General features: G+C 44.9%; 1 protein-coding gene across 1 annotated transcript; it reads right to left on the minus strand.

The window, feature by feature from the left end:
• Positions 1-765: 765 nt before the first annotated feature.
• pigc (phosphatidylinositol glycan anchor biosynthesis, class C) lies at positions 766-20,715 on the minus strand. The gene is made up of 8 exons (XM_059970684.1): positions 20,505-20,715; positions 19,494-19,563; positions 14,035-14,189; positions 10,932-11,044; positions 3,912-3,967; positions 3,221-3,368; positions 2,266-2,432; positions 766-2,062 (listed from the first exon to the last, which is right to left on the minus strand). Exons 1-8 carry the CDS (start codon positions 20,653-20,655, stop codon positions 1,999-2,001), a joined length of 924 nt encoding a protein of 307 aa, XP_059826667.1. The 5' UTR covers positions 20,656-20,715; the 3' UTR covers positions 766-1,998.
• Positions 20,716-21,428: the final 713 nt, after the last annotated feature.

Here is a 21,428-nt window from a genome sequence, read left to right on the forward strand (position 1 = left end):
GTAATGATCCTCGCCCTTTGCACATCCTATTTGTTAATAACCTCCCTTACACACTCAGTGATGCAATGAACTCCAACTCCCTCTTTGCACTGATTTTATTGGCCCATATCCCCCTCAAGCTTTCCCATCACTGTTTTTTTAAATACCTGTCCACAACTGTATCCTCTGGCAGCTCATTCCATATACTGGCAACTGTCTTGTGCATAAAGAAGTTTCTCCTTAGCTTCTTTTAAGTTTCCCCCCTTACCTTAAACCTGTCTTCTTGTTCTTGACACCCTCCTCCAGCCTACAGAAAATAAATGTGTGCATTCACTCTTATGCCCCTCATGTACAGCTGACAGGTCACCTCCTCTGTCTTCTATGCTCCAAGTAATAAAGTCTTTGCCTGTCCAGCCTCTAGCTTAGGACGGACTCCAGGCAATCTCTGTACTTCGTTCTGTATCTTTCTAAAAGCAGTGTGACCAAAATTGAACAGAGTACACCCAGTGCACCTTCTCCCGCATCCTTCCCAACTTCTATATTCAGTGTCCTAAGTGAAGGCAGCGTGCCAACCATATCTTCCAATTGGCAGGAGAGGCAAGGCAGGCAATACTGATGCCCACTTGGGAAAGGGAACACTCTGATCCATCTGAATGACAAAACCTGCCTCATCGGGATGGCACCGACCAAAGGAGACAGGATCTACTACAAGACCTGGACTGGCTGAGATCAGATCCACCCCAACTGAAACACTGAAGTTTCAATAACTTCCACCACACTTGTATCGATTGCTATATTAAACTTTATAAATTATTAATTTGAAATAAAACAAATATTTAAAGATAGAATTATAAAAATATATAAAAATAATGTGAACAAAATCCCCAAAGGAGAGGCTGTTCCTTGGCTGGGTGAATTCCAACACGTGGAATGGAGAGAACTGCAATCCCACTCCAGTACTCTGGTTGGAGTCTCAACTTGAGAAAGACCAGAAGCAGTGGAGTAATAGAGTAGAGAGAGGGATTTTGATAAGCATACATCTTGAAGTTCCCTTGAGCGGCACGGGCAAGAGTGAAAGTTGCTGATTCTTCCGCAGAACCTTGGTCAAACCCAGGCTATAAGCTGCCGCTAACATAAGATGTCCAAGCAGTCTTTTGGTACTTTGAGAAGTCCCTGTTGCATCATCACCTGACTTCTGTGGCTGCAGACGGGCCAGCAACGATCTGCCGAATAGCTGTTGGGCAGCTCCCAGCCATGGTTGTATAATGCAAGGGTTTCACCTCCCCTTCTTGGCTGGGTCAACTGCTCCTGCTCCGCTTGACAGTGCTCGGTCCAGGGATCTGAGGAACATCCACGTTGCCTTGTGTGTGAGCCACTGTTAAATGAGGGCTGCTTGCTGGAGCTGAATGAAGATTGGTCAGGCCTGGACACTTGGTTCTGATGTGAAACCCGGCTCGTCTGCCCACTGAAACCATGCTGACCAACCACCCATTCACACTAACCCATTTTATCCTTCCCCACGGTGGCCCCATTGAATCCCCCCCCCCCCCATTCTATTCCTTACCTGCACACTGGGGCAATTAGCTCACTGGCCCACAAGTGGGAGGAAAGCAGAGCACCAGGGAAGGGGGAAAGACCTATGAGGTCACAGGGAGGGCGAGGACTCTGCACCCACAAACAAGTACCAGAGGTCAGGGGAGGCGCACTGGGAGTGCTGGAAACACTTAGGAGGTCAGGCAGCATCCACAGAGAGGAATGGTTAGAGCCTTGGATCAAATTCTGGGGGTCTATGTTTCTCCCTCCACAGTCCTTGCCCAACATGTCGAGGTTCCAGCACATTCTGTGTTTTTGTCAGGTTTCCGCCATCTGCGGGTGAGTATTTTTTTAAATATATGGTGTGGGTTGGAGGAGGAATGTTTTGTTAGGCTAGATGAGACTGAGACCAACTGGTATGTGGGGGAGGGTCTCAGTCCCTCCCCCAGGCACACCCCTGAACCAGGACCTGCTCCTGATGTTCCACTAACCTAGGAACCTGGACAAGTCTTCCTTGATTTCAGCTTCGTCCCAGGGGCCATGGATGTTGCTGGGAAGGAGAAATGGGGAAAATTAGGGTGATCAAAGCACTCCCTCAAGGTCCCCCACATCCCTCCGTCACAACCCTCTACTGCCCTCACCCCCTCTTACCCCTCCCCTCACTTCCCCTCATTACTATCCATCACTCCCCCCTGCCGAATACCCACCCCACCCTCTTGTTGGACCGTCACTTTATTGGGTGGTGGAACTTACTCTTTCGAGGACTGCAGAGTGACGAGGTAGTGAGGGCATAGGAAAGCCACCACCAGGAGCAGCAAAGCGAAGAGGACGGCAGCAGTGGGCGAGACGGTCAGGAGGCCGAGCGCCGCGGCCAGGGCATAGACCACGGTGACTGCCAGGTAGCTGCCAGGGGCACGGGCCTGGTACAACAGGGAAAGAAACTTCAACACAGCCAGACACTGACCAAACCCCGCACTGACCCCACTAACTCTCTCACGCCCACACCTGCTCCATAACATGCCATCCTTCCACAAGGTTTTACAAAGATGTTGCCAGGACTTGAGGACCTGAGTTTTCGAGGAAGATGCTTCATTCCTTAGAATGCAGAGGAATGAGGACCGACTTTATAGAGGTGTATAAAAACCATGAGGGGTACTAAACAGTGCCTTTTACTAAGGAATCCAGTGGGCACAAGTTTAGGGAGAGAGCAGAAAGATCAGGAGTTTGGACAGTCTCTCTGTGACCTCCCACAGTCCAAAGATGTGTCAGTTGGTAGGTTAATTGGTCATTGTAGGCTCGGTGTTGCTGGGTGGAACGACTGGAAGGGTCTATTCTGCGCTGTACCTCAGTGAGTAAAATTTAATCGAAACCTTAAGTGGATCTTTAAGAGGGTGGCCAGTACGTGGAACAGGCTGCCAGAGAAAGAGGTTGAGGTAGGTACCTCAACAACATGTAAAAGCCACCTGGACAGGTACATGGTTGGAAATGTTTAGAGGGATATGGGATTCTTGGTCAGCAAGGCTGAGTTGGACCGAAGGGCCTGTTTTTCACGCGATATGACTCTACTGCTAAGGTTGAAGGTCAGGTATAATCTCACTGCTGGAACAGGTTCTGTGGGCTAAATGGCCTATTTCCATTTCTATCTTGCCGTACGGTGCCCCCACCCTCCCATCGGCACACCAGGGTGTACAGGAGAGAAAGCTTGTACCTTCAGCTTCTTCTGGAACATCGGCCACAGCGCGAAGATCTGGATGGCTAGAGTGACGGTGGCAAAGGCGTGGAGGGAGCTGGGCAATCTAGAAGCCAGGCACACCGAGGCGAAGATGGCCATATTCAGTGAGAGTGTGCTTGAGACACTGGGAGGGAGTGGAGGAAGGGGGCAGTGGGAAGAGGGAGAACAAACAAGGACACATCAGTGGAAAACAGCCAGTTTGAAGAGCTGTGGGTGGGGGGGGGGGGGGTGTTTGAGAGACAACTGACAGCTAGCCTGCAGTGACTGTCAACTCTCGAAGCATGTCTGACAGTCAGGATGTACTCTGACCTGTCTACCACCCTGGGCCGAATAATGTTCCATCAAACATGTGGGTTTATGGGAGCAATGCCAGGACAGGCACAGGCTAGGTGAGGTGAGGCTCCCTCTACACCACCCTGTCACACTTCAAGGCACAGGTTAGATACGGTGCCCTACAATGAGTTATCATGGACTCTCAGGGCACAGAGAGCAGGTCAGGTACAAAGTGAAGCTAGCTGTACAGTGTCCCATCAATCCCTTGTAGTCTAACAATGAGTTCTATCCCTAAGCTGGGAAGATCTGAACTGTCAGTACTGATGACCTCTCATCCATGCTCTCCCAGGGACGACAGGGTGTGAATCCCACCCGTTGAGACCCCTGAACTTACATGGCTGCATTGGCTCCGTAATCGAAGAATATCAGGTGACCCAACAGCATGAAGACCTAGAGAACAGGGAGCTGGGTATTACTCACTGGATCAGGGATGTGTGCAAGTAAACACTCATATTTTTACACATACAAATGCATATTCACACAATCACACAATGTACTTAGTCAATTCTGATAATCTGTCGTTCACAGAATTTTGTTGGTTCCATGCAGACTTTATGCATTACTGGAGGTTACGCCAATTACTACCCAACACATTTTTTATTCAGTTTTTGCTCAGACGTTACACAGCAGTGTTAGTTTAAAGAGAGCTGAATTTGGGTCCCAATCCTGGTGAGATTGGGAGCGTGGGGAATGGGGGTCCCTGTGAGTTTGGGGTGAGAGGAATATGAATGAGCATCCCGGTGTGTTTAGGAGAAATGCAAGGAACAAGAGTTCCAGTGAGTTTAAGGGGAGTGTGGGGGATAAAAGGGGTCCGGAGGGATGGGATCCCTGTGAACCAAACACTGTGATGTAAGGTAAACTGTGATTTGAGTTTTACTTTGTTTCCTTCAACACAGGTTGCAGATCGGTAACGGGGAGACAGCCTGGTCAGGTACATCCGACAATGAGTAACAAACAACTTGTTGGAGGAATTCAGCCGTTTCCAGAGGCAGGGTTCTGCCTTGGAACATCGACAGTCGCTCTGCTCCCACAGGGGCTTTTGCACTGAGTTCCTCCAGCAGGCTGTGTGTTGCTCCACATTCCAGCACCTGTGGTCTCCAGTGTGTCCAACCGTTTTTTTTTAAACTTTATTTTTTACGTTACTGAATGAACACATATCTACAAACAAGCATCGGCTATTGGTCCACATTTCACTGCACAATGGTAAATACCTATATTAACAGTACCAGGGGTGGAAGAGTAGGAGCAAGGGAAAGAAGAAATAAAAAGCACATACAGTACCTGCAATTACATACATAAACATACACATGATCTACATACTTTACATCACCCCTCAAAGTAGATTTCCATTTATTTTAAATAAAATCACAGTAAATCAACTCAAGTCCTACATTTCACCAGGCCCCTGTGTGGGCCACTCACTGTGCTAGGTACACTATAAGAGTCCCATCTTTCCAAATAAGAGTCCATTTTCAGTTGTAAGCTTGCACTGATATTTTCCATACAGTTCACTTCATTCAGTCTCTGAATCCATTGTTCCAAAGTGGCTGGGTGAGATTTAAGCCAGTTGACAGTTACCATTTTGTGAGCAATCAGAATCAAAACTCTTAACATATATAGTTTATTCCTCTCTAATGCAGATTGCAGGATGTTGCCTAGAATTAAATGACTAGGTTCAAAGGATATACTTATGTCTAAAAATCCTTCTTATTTCCCCAGTGACCTTGTACCAAAATTCCCTTAATTTGGGACAGTCCCAGAGTATATGTGCAAAATCTCCCACTAGGCCACATCCTCTCCAGCAAAGTCTGCCGTGTTTTCTGCGTATAATGATATTACTAATGAGGTTTTTAAAGTACCTTATCCTTATTTTCCAAGCAAATTTATTGTATCCAGGTGCCTTTTTTTATATAGACAAGATATAATTTTCTGAGATTGCATCCTAGCCGTGATCTCTATCCAAAAATTTTCCAAGTTATTTGGCTGTATTTTAAGATTGTTCAATTCTTTGTGTGATGTAAGGTAGTGTCTAATTTGGAGGAATCTATAAAAGTCATTTGATACAAGGTTGAATTCAGTTTGGGGTTGGGAGAAAGATTTAAGTGCCTCGCCATCAAACATTTGGTCCACAAGAACCAGGCCTCTTTGCGCCCACCTGTTAAAACCAAAATCCAGTCTTACTGGATAAAATCTGAAATGAATGCAATTCTAGTTGCCCTTGATATAGTCATATAACCGCATAACCATATAGTCCTTGGAAGATCTAATTTTTTCCTAATTCTATCCCATACTTTCAATGTATAGTTAACCCATTCATTCTGAGTCTTAACATTCTTCCACACGTTTGGATTTTAAAAGGGAAGAGCTGCTAAGGATAACTCACCAATTGAATTTTGCTCTATGTGAACTCATCTTGAATCCATGTCTTCTCTGATCCCTGACACATTTGCTCTTAATTGGGCAGGTCAATAATAGGTCTTTAAATGAGGTAAAGCTAAATCTCCCTGTTTTTTTATTTGAGTATAACTCTTCTAGTCTCACCCTGGGCCTCTTTTTCTGCCATATAAACCTACTGATGAGTCTATCCAACATTTTAATAGTAGATACAGGAACTATCATGGGTAGAGCACTGAAAAAAAAAAATTCATCCTTATCACTTCTTCTCTACCTATCAGTGATAAAGGAAGCATCTGCCAATCTTCAAGATCTCTCCTCGCTTGATTAATAAGCTTGACATAATTGGTTGCAAAGAGCTGAGAGGAGCTATTTGATAAACTAACTCCCAAATATCTAAAGCCCTGTTTTGGCCAACGAAAAGTCGTTTCATCATCGAGCTGGCTTGGCCTGTAATCATCATAGCTTCAGATTTCGCTTCAGTAACTGTGCATCCAGAGACCTGTCCATAGCTTCTTAAGCATTGCATAAGCGGGGGAACCGATGAAAGAGGGTCCTTTATAAAAAGAAGAATGTCATCTGCAAATAAAGCTATCGGGTGGGTTATACCTTTATCTGTTATACCCTCAATTTGTTCATTTTGTCTTATTAACTCAGCCAGTGGTTCGATGCTTAAGGCAAATAATATCGGGGATAGGGACTTCCCTGTCTGGTTCCCCTTTTCAGCCTGAAGAAATTGGAACAGTATCAATTTACTTAAAACCCATTTTTTCTAGGGTATAGTCTAAGTATATCCAATCCACCCTATCAAATGTCTGATCAGCATCAATGCTAAGAAGCATTGAAAGCTGGATATTTTAAGCTCTTCAAACATTGTTTGCTCCCTGACGGCCTGGAATGAATCCAGTTTGATCCGGAATAATCAATTTTCCTATATATTTCTGTAGTCTCTTTGTCAAAATAGAGCAAAGAATCTTCACATCAGTACCAAGCAGGCTGATTGGTCTATATGAACTACATGCTATAGGGTCCGTTCATTCTTGTGGATTACTGATACGATTGCCTCAGACCAGCTCTCCGGGGGGGGGGGGGGGGGGGTCATGTTCATTCAGAGCATAATTTAAAACTTTACATAAAACTGGGGTAAGTTCTGTTGTAAATATCTCATAGAACTCACCCGGAAATCCATCTGTACCCAGGCATTTATTATTTTTTAATAATAACATCTTTTATTTCTAGTGCAAACACAAGAAAATCTGCAGATGCTGGAAATTCAAAAAACAACACACACAAAATGCTGGTGGGACACAGCAGGCCAGGCAGCATCTATAGTGAGAAGCATTGTTGACGTTTTTGGCCGAGACCCTTCGTCAGGACTTTTGTTTGTGTTGTTGTTTTTATTTCTAGTTCTGAGATTGGTTGCGTCAGTAAAACAATCTCACTTTCTGAAAGTTTGCTTGTACAGATGTCTCTGAAAATTTCGTCTAGCTTGCCTTTATTCTGTGCTGGATCTGAAGAATCATACGGATCTTTATAGAAAGTCCTAAATGTCTCTGCTACATCGTTTGGGTTCAAAACTTCGGAGAAAGTTAAAGGATGGCTAATTTTTGGTACAACTCTGTTGGATTGTGCCTTTATCAACTGAAATGCTAACAGACGGCTGGCCCGGTTCCCCATCTCATAATACTTTTCATCTGAGTATCTAAGTTCTCCTTCCGCTTTTATGTGAGCAACTCATTCAAGGCATCCCTACACTTTTGGAGGTTTTTCCAATCATCCTTGTTCAGTGTCAATTTGTGCCTTTGTTCTAATCTTCTTATTTCACTTTGTAACTGATTATATTTTTCATTACGGTATTTTTTCATTTGAACAGCCAAATCAATACATTTTGCTCTAATCACAGTTTTTGCTCCTTCCCATGTATCGAGGGGGAAACCTCCCCATTGTCGTTTGTCACAAAATACTTGTCAATGCATTGTTTTAGTTGATTATAGGAAGAGGAACGTGGAAACATTGAGCCTCCAATATTTGGTGCTGCTCAGAGCCTAACAAGTCTAACAGGGGCATGATCTGACAATGTAATGGGTTCAATAACACATTCCTTCACCTGATGTAGATTCTTCTTTGGGATGCAAATCAGGTCAATTCTTGAATATGAGCCATGGGCTCTTGATCCCTAACATCTGGGTTCAATGCTCTCCAGCCATCGACTAGCCCAAGCTCATCCAATATAATTTTTACTGCTTTAGACTTCTTGCTCAGGGGTTCCCCATTCTCAGATGATTTATCCAAACTAGTAAGAATACAGTTAAAATAGACTTAATCTACCCACTCTCTTTTTAATTTTGTGTGTTCCATGTCTCCTAAATGTGTTTCTTGTAATAGAGCTATAGAGCAATTAAGTTTTTTCAACTGAGCCAATTTTTTTTCCTTTTAATAGGGTGATTGATTCACTAATTATGTTCAAAGTGGCAAGAATACAATATCTCTCTTACTACATCACCAACCCCCGCCACCCTCAACTAAACCCGGCATTTTTATAGTATAATAACTGAAAAACTTGTGATGACCTGCCAATGCCTAGAGAACTATTTGCAAAAGAATGTAACCCACAAGACACAAAAAAACCAAACAAGACTTCCAAAAACCCAGTTGGTCTTTTAAAATTCCTGATAAAACAACTTATTATGAATGTTTTTTCTCTGACGATAATTAGGCAGAGAGTAATGACACCTGCTTCTCTCTGGGAACCACACACACAGTGCTGTCATAGCTACAAACCACAGAGAAACTGGTTAAGTTGTTGCCCTCCCTTGGCGATTCCTGTTCCTTTTCTGTCTGCTTAACAAAATTTAACTTGCCCTCTCCACCTCCAAACGAAACTGCATTGTATATCAAAATATGTCAGTTACGCTAGTAAATAGCTGTACATGTTGGCGAAGACAGTTAAATATTAGTCACAACCAGAAATTATTAATCAGTCCAAAGACACCGATCATGATACCTCCTTCTTTGATAGAAAAAATGTAATTGTCCTTATGTCAGGAAAGTTCTCGTGTCTGCCTCCGACAGTGCAGCGCTCCCTCTTGCTCTCCCCCTCCGCTGCCATACCTTGCTAATGAGTTGCTGCTCCAGCTTCTCCCTCTCACACACCAGCTCGGAGATGCCCAGGTTGTCCAGTGCAGGTAAAGCTTCAATCAAGGAAGGAAAGGTCTTCACTCCAGCATCCAGGTTTATTCTCAGCCGCGCTGGGAAGTGACAACTTGCATGCACACCTTCCTCCTTTAGCTGCTTGATCACGGCGCGAACTTTTGCTCTTCTTTTCTGGGCCTCAGCAGAGTAGTCCTGATCAAAATAGACGACTCTGCCTTGAAACGTAACTTGTTTTTGAGCCCATACTTGACGCAGCACCGCCTGTTTTACTGTATAATCCAAGAAGCGCACAATGAGTGTGGTGGTGCAGAGGGCGCTGGCTCTGTGATCAGGGATCTCAATGTCCTCAGGCAGCCGAAGCGTCATTTTAATTAACTGTTTGACAAACCGCACCACATCTCCTTTCTCACTACCCTCAGGTATCTGATAAATTCTTAGGTTATTTCTTTGTAAGCGGTTCTGGAGATCATCGCAAGCCGCGCAGAGCAGCTTCTCGCTTCAACAGGTGTTTAAGTGCTTTCTCATGCCTGGACAGTGTGTCCTCGTTAGCACTGATTCTGGGCTCAGACTTGGGAGATTTCTGCTCGAGCAGGTCCAGTCGTTCCTTCAGGTCTCGCACCGAAGTCTCCAGTCTAGACAGGGATGCCTTGCTGTCTGAAAATTACTCTTGATTTTCTTTTCTCAGCTCTTTCAACTCACGTCGTATCATGGGCCATACCTTCTCGTTGTCTTTGCTAGCTTCGGCCTGTTCTGGTGCTAGCTGTATCTTTTTGTCTTTGCTTTCCCGTTGTATTTCCTGTTCTCTAGTGTGTTTTGAAGTCCAAGACGCCAGATTCATGTTCCTCTACTCTTTACTTAACAAAAATATCTTTCATAGATGGTCAGAAGTAACTTTACAGCTATTATTCCTCGAGTTTCATGGGAGGGAATGTGGGGCAGATCAATACTGAATCATGACGTCGCTGGAAGTCGGCGTACAACTTCTGTGAAGATCTTCCACACCCCCATCAACTTCTCTCACCCCACCATCTCCCAATCACAAGGCTGAGTCGAATCCTCGCATAGGGTTAGGTGTCTTCCTAATGCTGTACCCTGCACAGAAGGTAATGGCCACTTTCCTGCTAGTTGTAGCACCTCACCTTTCACTTTTACCTCAGCACGACCCACAAACAAAGAGTTAACGTGAAAACAGACCACGTACACAGATGCACGGTCAGTTGGATTAAAAATTAGGTTTAAAGAAACTATGAGGTTAGTGAGAGAGACATAGATCATGGAGGGAACTTGAGACTTGGCTTTTAGAATATCGGTGCCGAGGCAGTCAATAACACAGGAGGTGCACGTCTTTGTGACTAACTGGAAGGGTCCCGATAGAACACAGGGCTGGAAGGGGTTGCTGATATTGAGAGAGACGAAGGTCACAGACTCACCCTACTCCATAAAGGACACGGCCCTCTGCCACCAGGACATCTTCAAAGGATGGTGTAAGAAGGTGGGATCCAGTGGTAAAGACCCTCACCAGCTACTACATGCCCTCTTCTAATTAGAGAGGAAATATAGGAGACTGAAGACCCACAATTAATGTCTTAGGAACAGGTTCTTTCCCCTTTGCTATCAGATTTCTGAATGATCCATGAAACCATGAACACTACCTCTCTATATCTCTTTTGCATTTGTTACTGTAACTTGTACTGTTACTTTCAAAACAACAAAATTGATAATAAACCTGACTTTGATTCTGAAACTGAAGGAAGCAAGCAGCCAGGACACTGGGGACGTTGGCTGCAAGCCCACACTGGTCACTTACAGACATGGCATAGATGGTGTCAGTGCTGATGGATTCCGTCAGGGTTTTGAGGACTGGTGAAAATCCATAGGTGAATGTCACAAAGACAACAGTGCTCTTTAGGTCAGCCCACCCTGCGGACAAAGAATTAGCACAGGGTGAAGTTACTGTGGCACTATCATTACATACACAAGCTCTCATGGTCCCAGAACATACTACACAGTCAGGAAAGCTCATCCATGCCTTTACTTCTGAGGAGGCTAAAGAGAGTTGGACTTTGCACATCCATACTCACGTCATTCTACAGATGTGCAGTGGAGAGCATCCTGACCTGCTGCATCACTGCTCGGTATGGAAACTACACTGTGGCAGACAGGAAGGCTCTACAACAAGTAGTCAGAACTCATGAACTGTTTGTCCCACTCCCACCGAAGAGGCGGCTACATGGTATCCTCACCAAGACCACCACACTCAAAAAGTTACTTTACCAAGCAGTGAGGCTGATCAATACCTCTACCCACCAACCCCACCACTACTTCCAGTCAGTCACCTTATGTACAGTTTAGTGTCACTTTTTGGACATGTAGTACAATGTATATAAACTATCTTTTTTATATATGTGTTTTTTTTTTGTGCTGTATTGGGTCTGGAGTAACAATTACTTTGTTCTCCCTACACCCATGTACAGGAAATTACATTAAGCAATGTTAACTCTTTACCATTCTCTTGATTGAACCTCTTGTAAAATAAATTCTTGACTTGTCAATATAGCTCAACATGGCCGCTGCTCTATATTACCTGTCTACCTATACTACTTTGCATTCTGCTTCCTTTTTACCACCTCAACGTACTAACGTACTGAATGGTCTGGCTAGAGAGCAGATAAGCAAAAGCTTTTCACTGCAGGGATGTGATGCTTTATAAGGTACTGGCAAGGCCTCCCCTTCAGTATTGTGAACAGTTTGGGCTCCTCATATGAGATTGGTGAAGGTCCAGAGGACATTCACAAGGATGATTCTGTGAATGAAAGAGTCATCATATGAGGTACGTTTGATGGCTTTGGGTTAGAACTCACTAGAACTTAAGAAGGATGGGGGGGGGGGGGGAGATCTCATTGAAACCTTTCAAATATTGAATAGCCGAGACAGAGCAAATGTGGAAAGGATCTTTCTCATAATGGGGGAGTCTAGGACAAGCGGGTAGAGCCTCAGAATAGAGGGGCATTTAAAACAGATGTGGAGAGTTTTTTTAGTTAGAGGGTGGTGAATTTGTGGAATTCGTTATGTAGGCAACTGTGGAGGACAGGTCGTTGGGTGTATTTAAGGCAGAGCTGGAGACGTTCCGGATTGGACACGGCATCAAAGGAGGGGGCAAAAGAAACAGGATCAGCCATTGTTGAATGACGACACATCTCGATTGGCCAAATGGCCTAATTCCACTCCTATGTCTTATGGTATCTCAGTATGTGTGACAATTCCACTTGAAAAAAGTACATACAATTTAAGAGATAAATATGAAACATTTTTGAAAATTTGACACCCTTATTTACAAAAGACAGGATTAAATATATAGGTGCTCCGAAGATGAAATAATTGGTTATTTGGGGAAATAAATAAATAAATAAATATACTAAAGTTATTACGAACTCCATGGAGCATGTGGGGATCTTCCGATATCCAGGCACTCTTTCTTTCTTTCTTTTTTATATAGGGATGTTAGGGGGGAGGGGTTAAGGGGAGGGGGGTAGGGTATATATATATTTTTTTCTCTCATATATTTTCTTTTATTTCTGTAATTATTTGAAAACTCAATAAAAAAAGTTTAAAAAAGTATGTGTGACAATAATAAACTAATTACCAATATCTTTACAACGTAGGAGTCCGTCTGACCCAGTCCTGTCCTGCCCCCCACTTACTTCACTGCTCTCACACCATTCACCCCCCCACCCACACCCGATTCCCCCAGAAGCTGCCTAAAGCAGCCAGTTCATTTACCAACCTGCTGATGTGAACTTCTCACTATTCGGGACATTTACAGTGACAAGTGCATAAAAGGACCATTGGGTACCCAAGTCACCCGACCACAAACTGTTCCAGCTGTTACTATCAGGGGAAATGGTACCGCAGCATAAAAGACAGGACTAACAGGCTCTGGGACGGCTTCTTCCACCAGGCCATCAGACTGATTAATTCACACTGATACAATTGTATTTCTATGTAATATCAACTAACCCGTTGTACATACTATTTATTACAAATTACTATAAATTGCACATTCCACATATAGACGGAGACATAACGTAAAGATTTTTATTCCTCATGTATGTGAAGGACCTAAGTAATAAAGCCAATTTAATTCAATTAAATTCTTTGGAACGTGGGAAGAAACAGGGACACGAGGGGAAAATACAGACAGTCACAAGAAAACATGCACACTCCACACGCACAGACAGTGCCAGAGGTCGGGATTAAATCATTATCACTGGAGTTGTGATTATCACTTTGTTACCCTGTGCCTCCAAAACCTCATGCACACAGCAAGAAAAACAGACCCTCAGCCACCCATTTAAACAGATCCTATTTTATTCTCCCCACATTCCCGGAACTCCCCCCCCCCCCCCCCCCAGATTCTGCCACTTGCCCCCCGCACTAGAGACAGCTCCCGGCAGCCAGTTAACAAGGAGGTCAGCACGTTGTCGGTACGCTGGATGAAACCCACGCAGGCACAGGGAGAACATGCAAACGCCACACAGATTGCTACCATCAGGGAGAAGGTGCAGGAGCCTGACGGCTCTCACTCACACTTGTAGGACCGGCTTCTTCCCCTCTGCCATCAGATTTCTGAACATTACCACAAATATTACCCCACTACTCTCCTGCACTGTTTAATTATTATTTTATTGTAACTTATGGTAATCTATTATGTCTTGCACTGTACTGCTGTCATACGCCACAAATTCCACAATGTGTCCGGGACAACAAGCCTGGTTCGAACAGCACTGAACCCAAAGCAGTGGCTTTACCCGGTGTGCCGAGTGTATCAATGCAAACCAGTCATTATTCCTCCAACTACAACTGACATCACCTGACCCCCCAATCACAGCCTTGTGGTCACGGTTACTCACTTGTACGCCCATTGTGCATTCGTCCTTCTCCGAGGTCGATGAGGTCAAACAGGAGGTAGCCGAGCAGATAGATGATCAGCCCACAGCCAAAGAGCTGCTGAGGGGAGAGACGGGTCTGGTCCATGTACCACCAGATAACGACAAATACACAAACACTGCGGGGCAAGAAGCACAGAGATGAGAACTGGGGACACAAAAGGGGCAAGAGTGTGGTGAAAGTTGGCAGGAGTGGGCAAGTGCCAACTCTGCTGGCAAGATTTAATGGGTTGCATGCCACAGTGATTGGGGCAGCTTCCACAGTCAGAATCAAGTTATTGCTAACTTTAGGTGAAATTTGTTTCGTAACAGCAGTACAGTGCAAAGACAGAAAATTACTGTTTCTATAATTATATGGTGCAAAAGAGACATTGTGAGATGAGCCACGTTTTAATGGTTCATGGAAAGGGCTTTGATGAAGTTATGTGTGTTAAATTTCCTCATGACACAATGAATTAAGTTGTGAAGAGGGCGTTAAGAAGCTACAAAGCTGAGGTAAGTGGACCTGGTGCTGGCAGCTGCAGCATGATACAGAAAAATAACAAACTGAGTTCTCTGTCGGAAAAAAAAACACATTATCTGAAGGATGTACAGAGCTGCAAGGTATTCTTAGGATCTCAGTACCTATGTAGATGTCAGGTACAAAAAGTCATTAGGATGAAACAACAGACCACGTTAACTTATTGCTAGAGGAATTTAGTGCAAAGGCGAGAAGATTTTGCTTCAGTAATAGAGGTATCAGTGGGAAACACCAATTGTAGAGGAAGGGACACCATCTGTACGCAGGGGGGATTTCATGTGACACAGCAGTTAAAATTATTAGATCAGTAATCTTGAGAGCTGGAGCAACAATAAAAAGCCAGCCTTCAAATCAAACTCTGGGATGCAAATTATCAATATTCGAGAATATAAAAGCCCATCTGTTACGCCAGGGTTGGAAAACTGCAGTTATTTCCCACACCTGACTACCCATTGTGGCTGGTTCTTAAACACCCACTGTAGCAGTCGAGCACCCTGATCAGTTCATGGCCAACCACTGATGGCTAGCATTCCATGTGAGTGGCTCAGGGTAGGAGTGGAGCTTTGAGGCTACGGCTCGAGAGGCTTTGGCAAGAAGAGGCGGAGGACGAGCTTGCTCCCAGTGAGGTAAGGCTGGGTAAGTTCATTTAATTAACTTAGGAGTAGGTAATGGAGGCAGTCAAGTGCTCCGTATGCAGGATGTGGGAAGTCAGGGCGAGCACAATTGTCCCTGATGACTACACTTGTAAAAAGTGAATCCAGCTCCAGCTTCTGACAAATCGAGTTAGGGAACTGGAGCTGGAGCTGGATGAACTTCAGATCATTTGGGAGGCAGAGGCAGAAATAGACAGGAGCTTTAGGGAGACAGTCACCCCTCAAAGTCAGGAGACAGGTAGCTGGGTGACTGTCAGGAGAGGGAAGGGGAATAGACAGAATGAGCAGAGCACCCCTATGACCGATCCCATCAACAATAAGTATACCGTTTTGGATACTGTTGGTGGGGATGACCTACCAGGGACAAGTAGTAGTGGTTGCGTCTCTGGCACCAAGACTGGACCCTCAGTTCAGAAAGAAAGGAAGGAAAAGAGGAGAGCAGCAGTGATAGGGGATTCGATAGTTAGGAGGGCAGATAAGAAGTTCTGTGGGAGAGATCGAGAATCCCGGATGGTCTGTTGCCTCCCTGGTACCAGGGTTCGCGATATCGCGGATCGAGTTCTCAGTATTCTCAAGAGGGAGGGTGAGCAGCCAGATGTCGTGGTCCATGTAGGGACCAATGACTTGGATAGGAAGGAGGAGGAGGTCCTTCAAAGAGAGTTTAGGGAGTTAGGTGCAAAGTTGAAGGACAGGACCTCCAGGGTTGCAATCCATTGCTGTCCATGCCATGTGCTAGTGAGGCTAGAAATAGGAAAATAATGCAACTAAATACATGGATAAGGAGATGGTGCAGGTGGGGGGGGGGGGCTTCTTGTTTCTGGACAATTAGGCTTTGTTCCAGGGAAGGTGGGACTTTTTCCGATGGGACGATTTGCACCTGAACTGCAGCGGGACTAACATCCTTGTGGGTAGATTTGCTAGTGCTGCTCCGGGGTGGGGTTTAAACTAGATTTGCAGGGGGAGGGGAACCAGAGCGTTAGAGCAGATAATGAGGTGGAGGAGGATAAAGGTCATGCAAGGATTGCATGTATAGACAGAAATCAAAGGTTTGTACATGATTTTAATGTTCTCACGTGCATCTATTTCAATGCAAGGAGTACTGTAGGTAAGGCAGGTAAGCTTAGGGCGTGAAGTGGCATGTTGGATTACGACATTATTGCTATTAGTGAGACTTGGTTGTAGGAGGAGCAGGACTGGCAGCTTAATGTTCTGGAGTTCCATTGTTTCAGACGTGATAGAGGGATGAAAGGGGGAGGAGTGGCATTACTAGTCAGGGAAAATATCACAGCTGTGTGTAGACAGGACAGCCCGGAGGGCTTGTCCACAGAGGCCATATGGGTGGCGCTGAGGAACTGGAAAGGTGTGACCACACTTTAGGGTTGTATTATAGACCGCCCAATAGTCAGAGAGAATTGGAGGAGCAAAGCTGTAGAGAGATAGCAGACCGATGTAAGAAACAGTAAGTTGATACAGTAGGGGATTTTAACTTTTCGCATATTGATTGGGACTCCCACGCGGTGAAAGGGCTAGATGGCTTGGAGTTTGTCAAATGTGTTCAGGAAAGTTTTCTAAATCAATACATAGAGGTACCAACAAGAGAGAATGCAATACTTGACCTCCTATTAGGGATCCAGACAGATCAGGTGACAGAAATATGTGTAGGCGAGTATTTTGGGTCCAGTGACCATAATGTCATTTGTTTCAAGTTATTTATGGATAAGGATAGGTCTGGTCCTCGAGTTGAGGTTCTAAATTGGAGAAAGGCCAATTTTGTGGAAATGAGAAAGGATCTAGGAAGAGTGGATTGGAGCAAGTTGTTTTCTGGCAAGGATGTGTTCAGTAAGTGGAAAGCCTTCAAGGTGAATTTTGAGAGTGCAGGGTTTGCATGTTCCTGCCAGAATTAAAGGCAAAGTTAACAGGCATAGAGAACCTTGGTTTTCAAGGGATATTGGTGATCTGATTAAGGAAAAGAGAGAGGTGTATATAGCAGGTATAGGCAAAAGGAACAAATGAGGTACTTGAAGAGTATAGAAAATGTAAGAAAATACTAAAGAAGGAAATCAGGAAGGCAAAAAGAAGACATGAGGTTGCTTTGGCAGATAATGTGAAGGTAAACTCGAAGGGTTTCTCCAAGTATATTAAGAGTAAAAGGATAGTAAGGGACAAAATTGGCTATTAGAAAATCAGAGTGGTCGTATGTGTGGAGAACTTAAACAGATGGGGGAGAACTTAAACAGTTTTTTACCATCAGTATTTACTCAGGAAATTGGCTTAGCATATATGGTAGGAAGGGAAACAAGTAATGGTATCATGGAACATAGATTAAAGAGGAGGAAGTGCTTGCTGCCTTACAGCGAATAAAGGTAGATAAATCCCCGGGACCTGACAGGGTATTCCCTCGGATCTTGAGAGAGACTAGTGTAGAAACTACAGGGGCCCTGGCAGAAATATTTAAAATGTCCTTAGCCATGGGTGTGGTGCCAGAGGATTGAAGGGCAGCTCATGTTGTTCCTTTGTTTAAAAAAGGCTCCAAAAGTAAACCACGTAATTACAGGCCAGTGAATCTGACATCAATAATAGGTAAATTATTGGAAGGTGTTCTGAGAGATTGGACAGACAAGTATTTGGACAGCCAAGGGCTGATTAAGGATAGTCAACATGGCTTTGTGCGTGGTAGATCGTGTTTAACGAGTCTTGTAGAGTTTTTCGAGGAGGTTACCAAGAAAGTAGATGAAGGAAAGGCTGTAGACTTTACATGGACTTTAGTAAAGCCTTTGACAAGGTCCCACATGGGAGGTTAGGTCAGAAGGTTCAGACACTGGGTATCCTTGGAGAGGTTGTAAACTGGATTTGAAATTGGCTGTGTGTGAGAAGACAGAGAGTGGTAGTGGATGATTGCTTCTCAGACTGGAGGCCTGTGACTAGTGGTGTGCCTCAGGGATCTGTGCTGGGACCATTGCTGTTTGTTGTCTATATCAATGATCTAGATGATAATGTGGTGAATTGGATCAGCAAGTTTGCTGATGACACTAAGATTGGAGGTGTTGTGGACAGCGAGGAAGGCTTTCAAAGCTTGTAGAGGGATCTGGATCAACTGGAAAAATGGGCCAGAAAATGGCAGATGGAATTTAATGCAGACAAGTGTGAGGTGTTGCATTTCGGAAGGACAAATCAAGGTAGGACATACACAGTAAATGATAGGGCATTGAGGAGTGCAGAGGAACAAAGAGATCTGGGAGTTCAGATACATAATTCCCTGAAAGTGGCGTCAAAGGTAGACAGGGTTGTAAAGAAGACTTTTAGCATCCTAGCAATCATAAATCGAAGCATTGAGTATAGGAGTTGGGATGTTATGGTGAGGTTCTTTCCACTAAATGGCTTTAGGGTGAAAGTGGAAAGGTTTAGGGGAAACATTAGGGGGAACTTCTTCATTCAGAGAGTGGTGGGAGTGTGGAACGAGTTGCCATCTGATGTGGTAAATGCGGGCTCAATCTTAAGTTTTAAGAATAAATTGGATAGGTACATGGATGGGAAAGGTCTAGAGGGTTATGGACTGGGTGCAGATCAATGGGACCAGCAGAATAAAGTTTTGGCACAGACTAGAAGGGCTGAATGGCCTGTTCGTCTGTGCTGTTGTGTTTCTATAGTTCTATCTCCCAAATCCTTAAACTAATTAAACACACGCACCAAGGGATGGCACAGTGATGCAGCAGGAAGAGTCGCTGCTTCATAGAGACCCTGGTATAAGGTCAGTATGTAGTCCCTGTGACCACCCGCCAGACATCCCAAAGAGACAGCTGGAACTGACTCCTTATTTTGCAGCTGAGTGGAGAATGTGTGGGGGAGGGTGAAAGTAGAACTGGTTTAGTGTAGAGACGTAGATATTTATTTTATTTGTTTCTTGAGAGACGGTGCCGAATAGGCCTTTCTAGCCCTTTAACCTGTACCACCCAGCGATCCTGATCTAATCTGAGCCTAATCACAGAACACTTTACAATGACCAATTAACCTAGCAACCGGTACGTCCTTGGACTGTGGGAGGAAACCCACACTGTCATGGGGAGAACGTACAAACTCCTTACAGTGCAGGCATATATTGTAAAGCATTGTACTATCCACACTACCATGAATGTGAGATGAGTTTATATCTAAAATACACATCGCACGCACAGAAACAGCATATCACAGACCAGCTCCCTACCCCACTCCTTCATGTCCCCTCACCTCCACCTCCTGGCAGGCGTGCTTACCTGGAGAGCTGCTGGATAACTACACTGGATTCAAGCACCACCGACCAATACTGGTACTGCCGTACATAAACTGAAATACAGAATCAGGGCAGTGAGACAAGGACAGGAAAACGTACTCTGAGGATGATCTTTCTCCCTTCTCCTCTGATGCCTCTGTTTTGTTTGCCTGTCAGTTCAGATCTGCTTTCTCTGGACACAAGCGGAACAGGCTGTTCTGCAGGAGTGTGGTATTGGGATGACAGTGGGTTCACGGCGCTCCCCACTTCATCCTCTCAAAGTCCTTTGCCCTCTCTCTCTACACCTCATTCCCTCTCCTCTCTCCAACTGCCTTCCATCCGGTGGGAAACACTGAAATCTGTGGTAATTTGGAATCACCCAACCTTCAAAATACCAGGGTGCTGGGGATTTACCACACGGCAGCCAAATTAATCTCTCCAACAGTGTATCACTGAACAGGCCCTTTGACCCACAAATACACCAGAAGTGATGCCAAATTGAACTGAATCTCCCTGATCCCGCATTCTCACTCACCAGTGTGTCTAACAGCATTTTATACACACAATTGTACCGGTTCCACATCTGCATCTGGCATTAGGGACACGGTTAGGCAGCCCTTCCAGACACCCAACACTGTAAAAATAAATATCTGCCCTGAACAACAACCCTCTCTCCCTCACCCACCGGTCCTTCCCCTCTGCAATCTCTTCCAAGCTCACCCAACCTTCCCTACCCTCCCCACTCTCTTCCCCTCCCTCCCCCTTCCCCACACTTTCCTCTCCCACCTTCCCCCTCGTCTTGCTTCAAACGTCACCTCATCCCACCAGCACGACTCCCCTCCTCCTACCTTAACCCCCCATCCCCACCTGCATCTCCTACAACCCCTCCCCTCCTTATTCTCTCCTTCCTCCCCCTTTTCTTCTCCTCCTCCTCCTCTCCTTCTTCTCCACTCTCTTCTCTTCCTCCTTCTCCCCTTCCCCCTTCTCCCTCTACCCGTCCTTTATTACCACTCACTGTTCTTCCGCAGTTCCTCCAGGAAACTCCCATCCACATAATTATCGGGGAACGGCTGCCGCTCGTACAACACCTTCTTCCAACGCCAGCGCCTGTATCGGAGCGCTGGGGCCGCGCGGGCCGCACTCGCCGGCTCCGGAACCGTCCTCATCAATCACCGGGGCAACAGCGGGGGCTCCCGACTCGCCCGGGGGGGTGGGGGGGGGGATAAACGATCCTGGAACTTCAAGCGGCTGAGTCGGCTGCCGGCGGACCGGAAACTGCGACACACTAACCGGAACTTGCTGTCACCATGACAATGATTGTAGTTTATCCAGTCTGGGGATTAAACTTCCATCAGACTCAGAATCAAGTTTATTATCACTGACATATATCGTGAAATCTGGTGTTTTGCGGCAACACTACAGTGCATAACAGACAATATTACTATAACTTACAGGAAGAAATATGTTAAAAATAAATAAATAGTGCAAAAAGAGAGCAGAATAGTGATATGGTGCTCATGGTTTGTTCAGAAGTCTGATGATGGAGAGGGCAAGAAGCTGTTCTTAAAATGTTGAGTCTGTGCCTTTAAGCTTCATATACCTCCTCCTGATGGGAACAATGAGATGAGGGCATGTGCTGGGTGATGTTCCTTAATGACTGCAGCTGCCTTTCTGAGGCATTGCCTTTTGAAGATTTCTTTGACAGTACAGAAATCCCTTTTGCCAAAGTGCTGTGTCACTGAAAACTCCTTTACTGATGAAAATATTTGTGCCTTCTCTGAAAATAACACAAAATTCAACTCAGCAAATTTGTTAAAAATGTGTGTTTTAATCACTATCCTGCAGATACTCCTATACCTAGTGTCACACTATATTTATACGATTAGAATCCATATATTATCTTATGTAGTTATAACTGTTATGTTGTTATTGCATTCAT

The sequence above is a fragment of the Hypanus sabinus genome, chromosome 5 (assembly GCF_030144855.1).
Source record: "Hypanus sabinus isolate sHypSab1 chromosome 5, sHypSab1.hap1, whole genome shotgun sequence".
NCBI classification, from domain to species: Eukaryota; Metazoa; Chordata; class Chondrichthyes; order Myliobatiformes; family Dasyatidae; genus Hypanus; species Hypanus sabinus.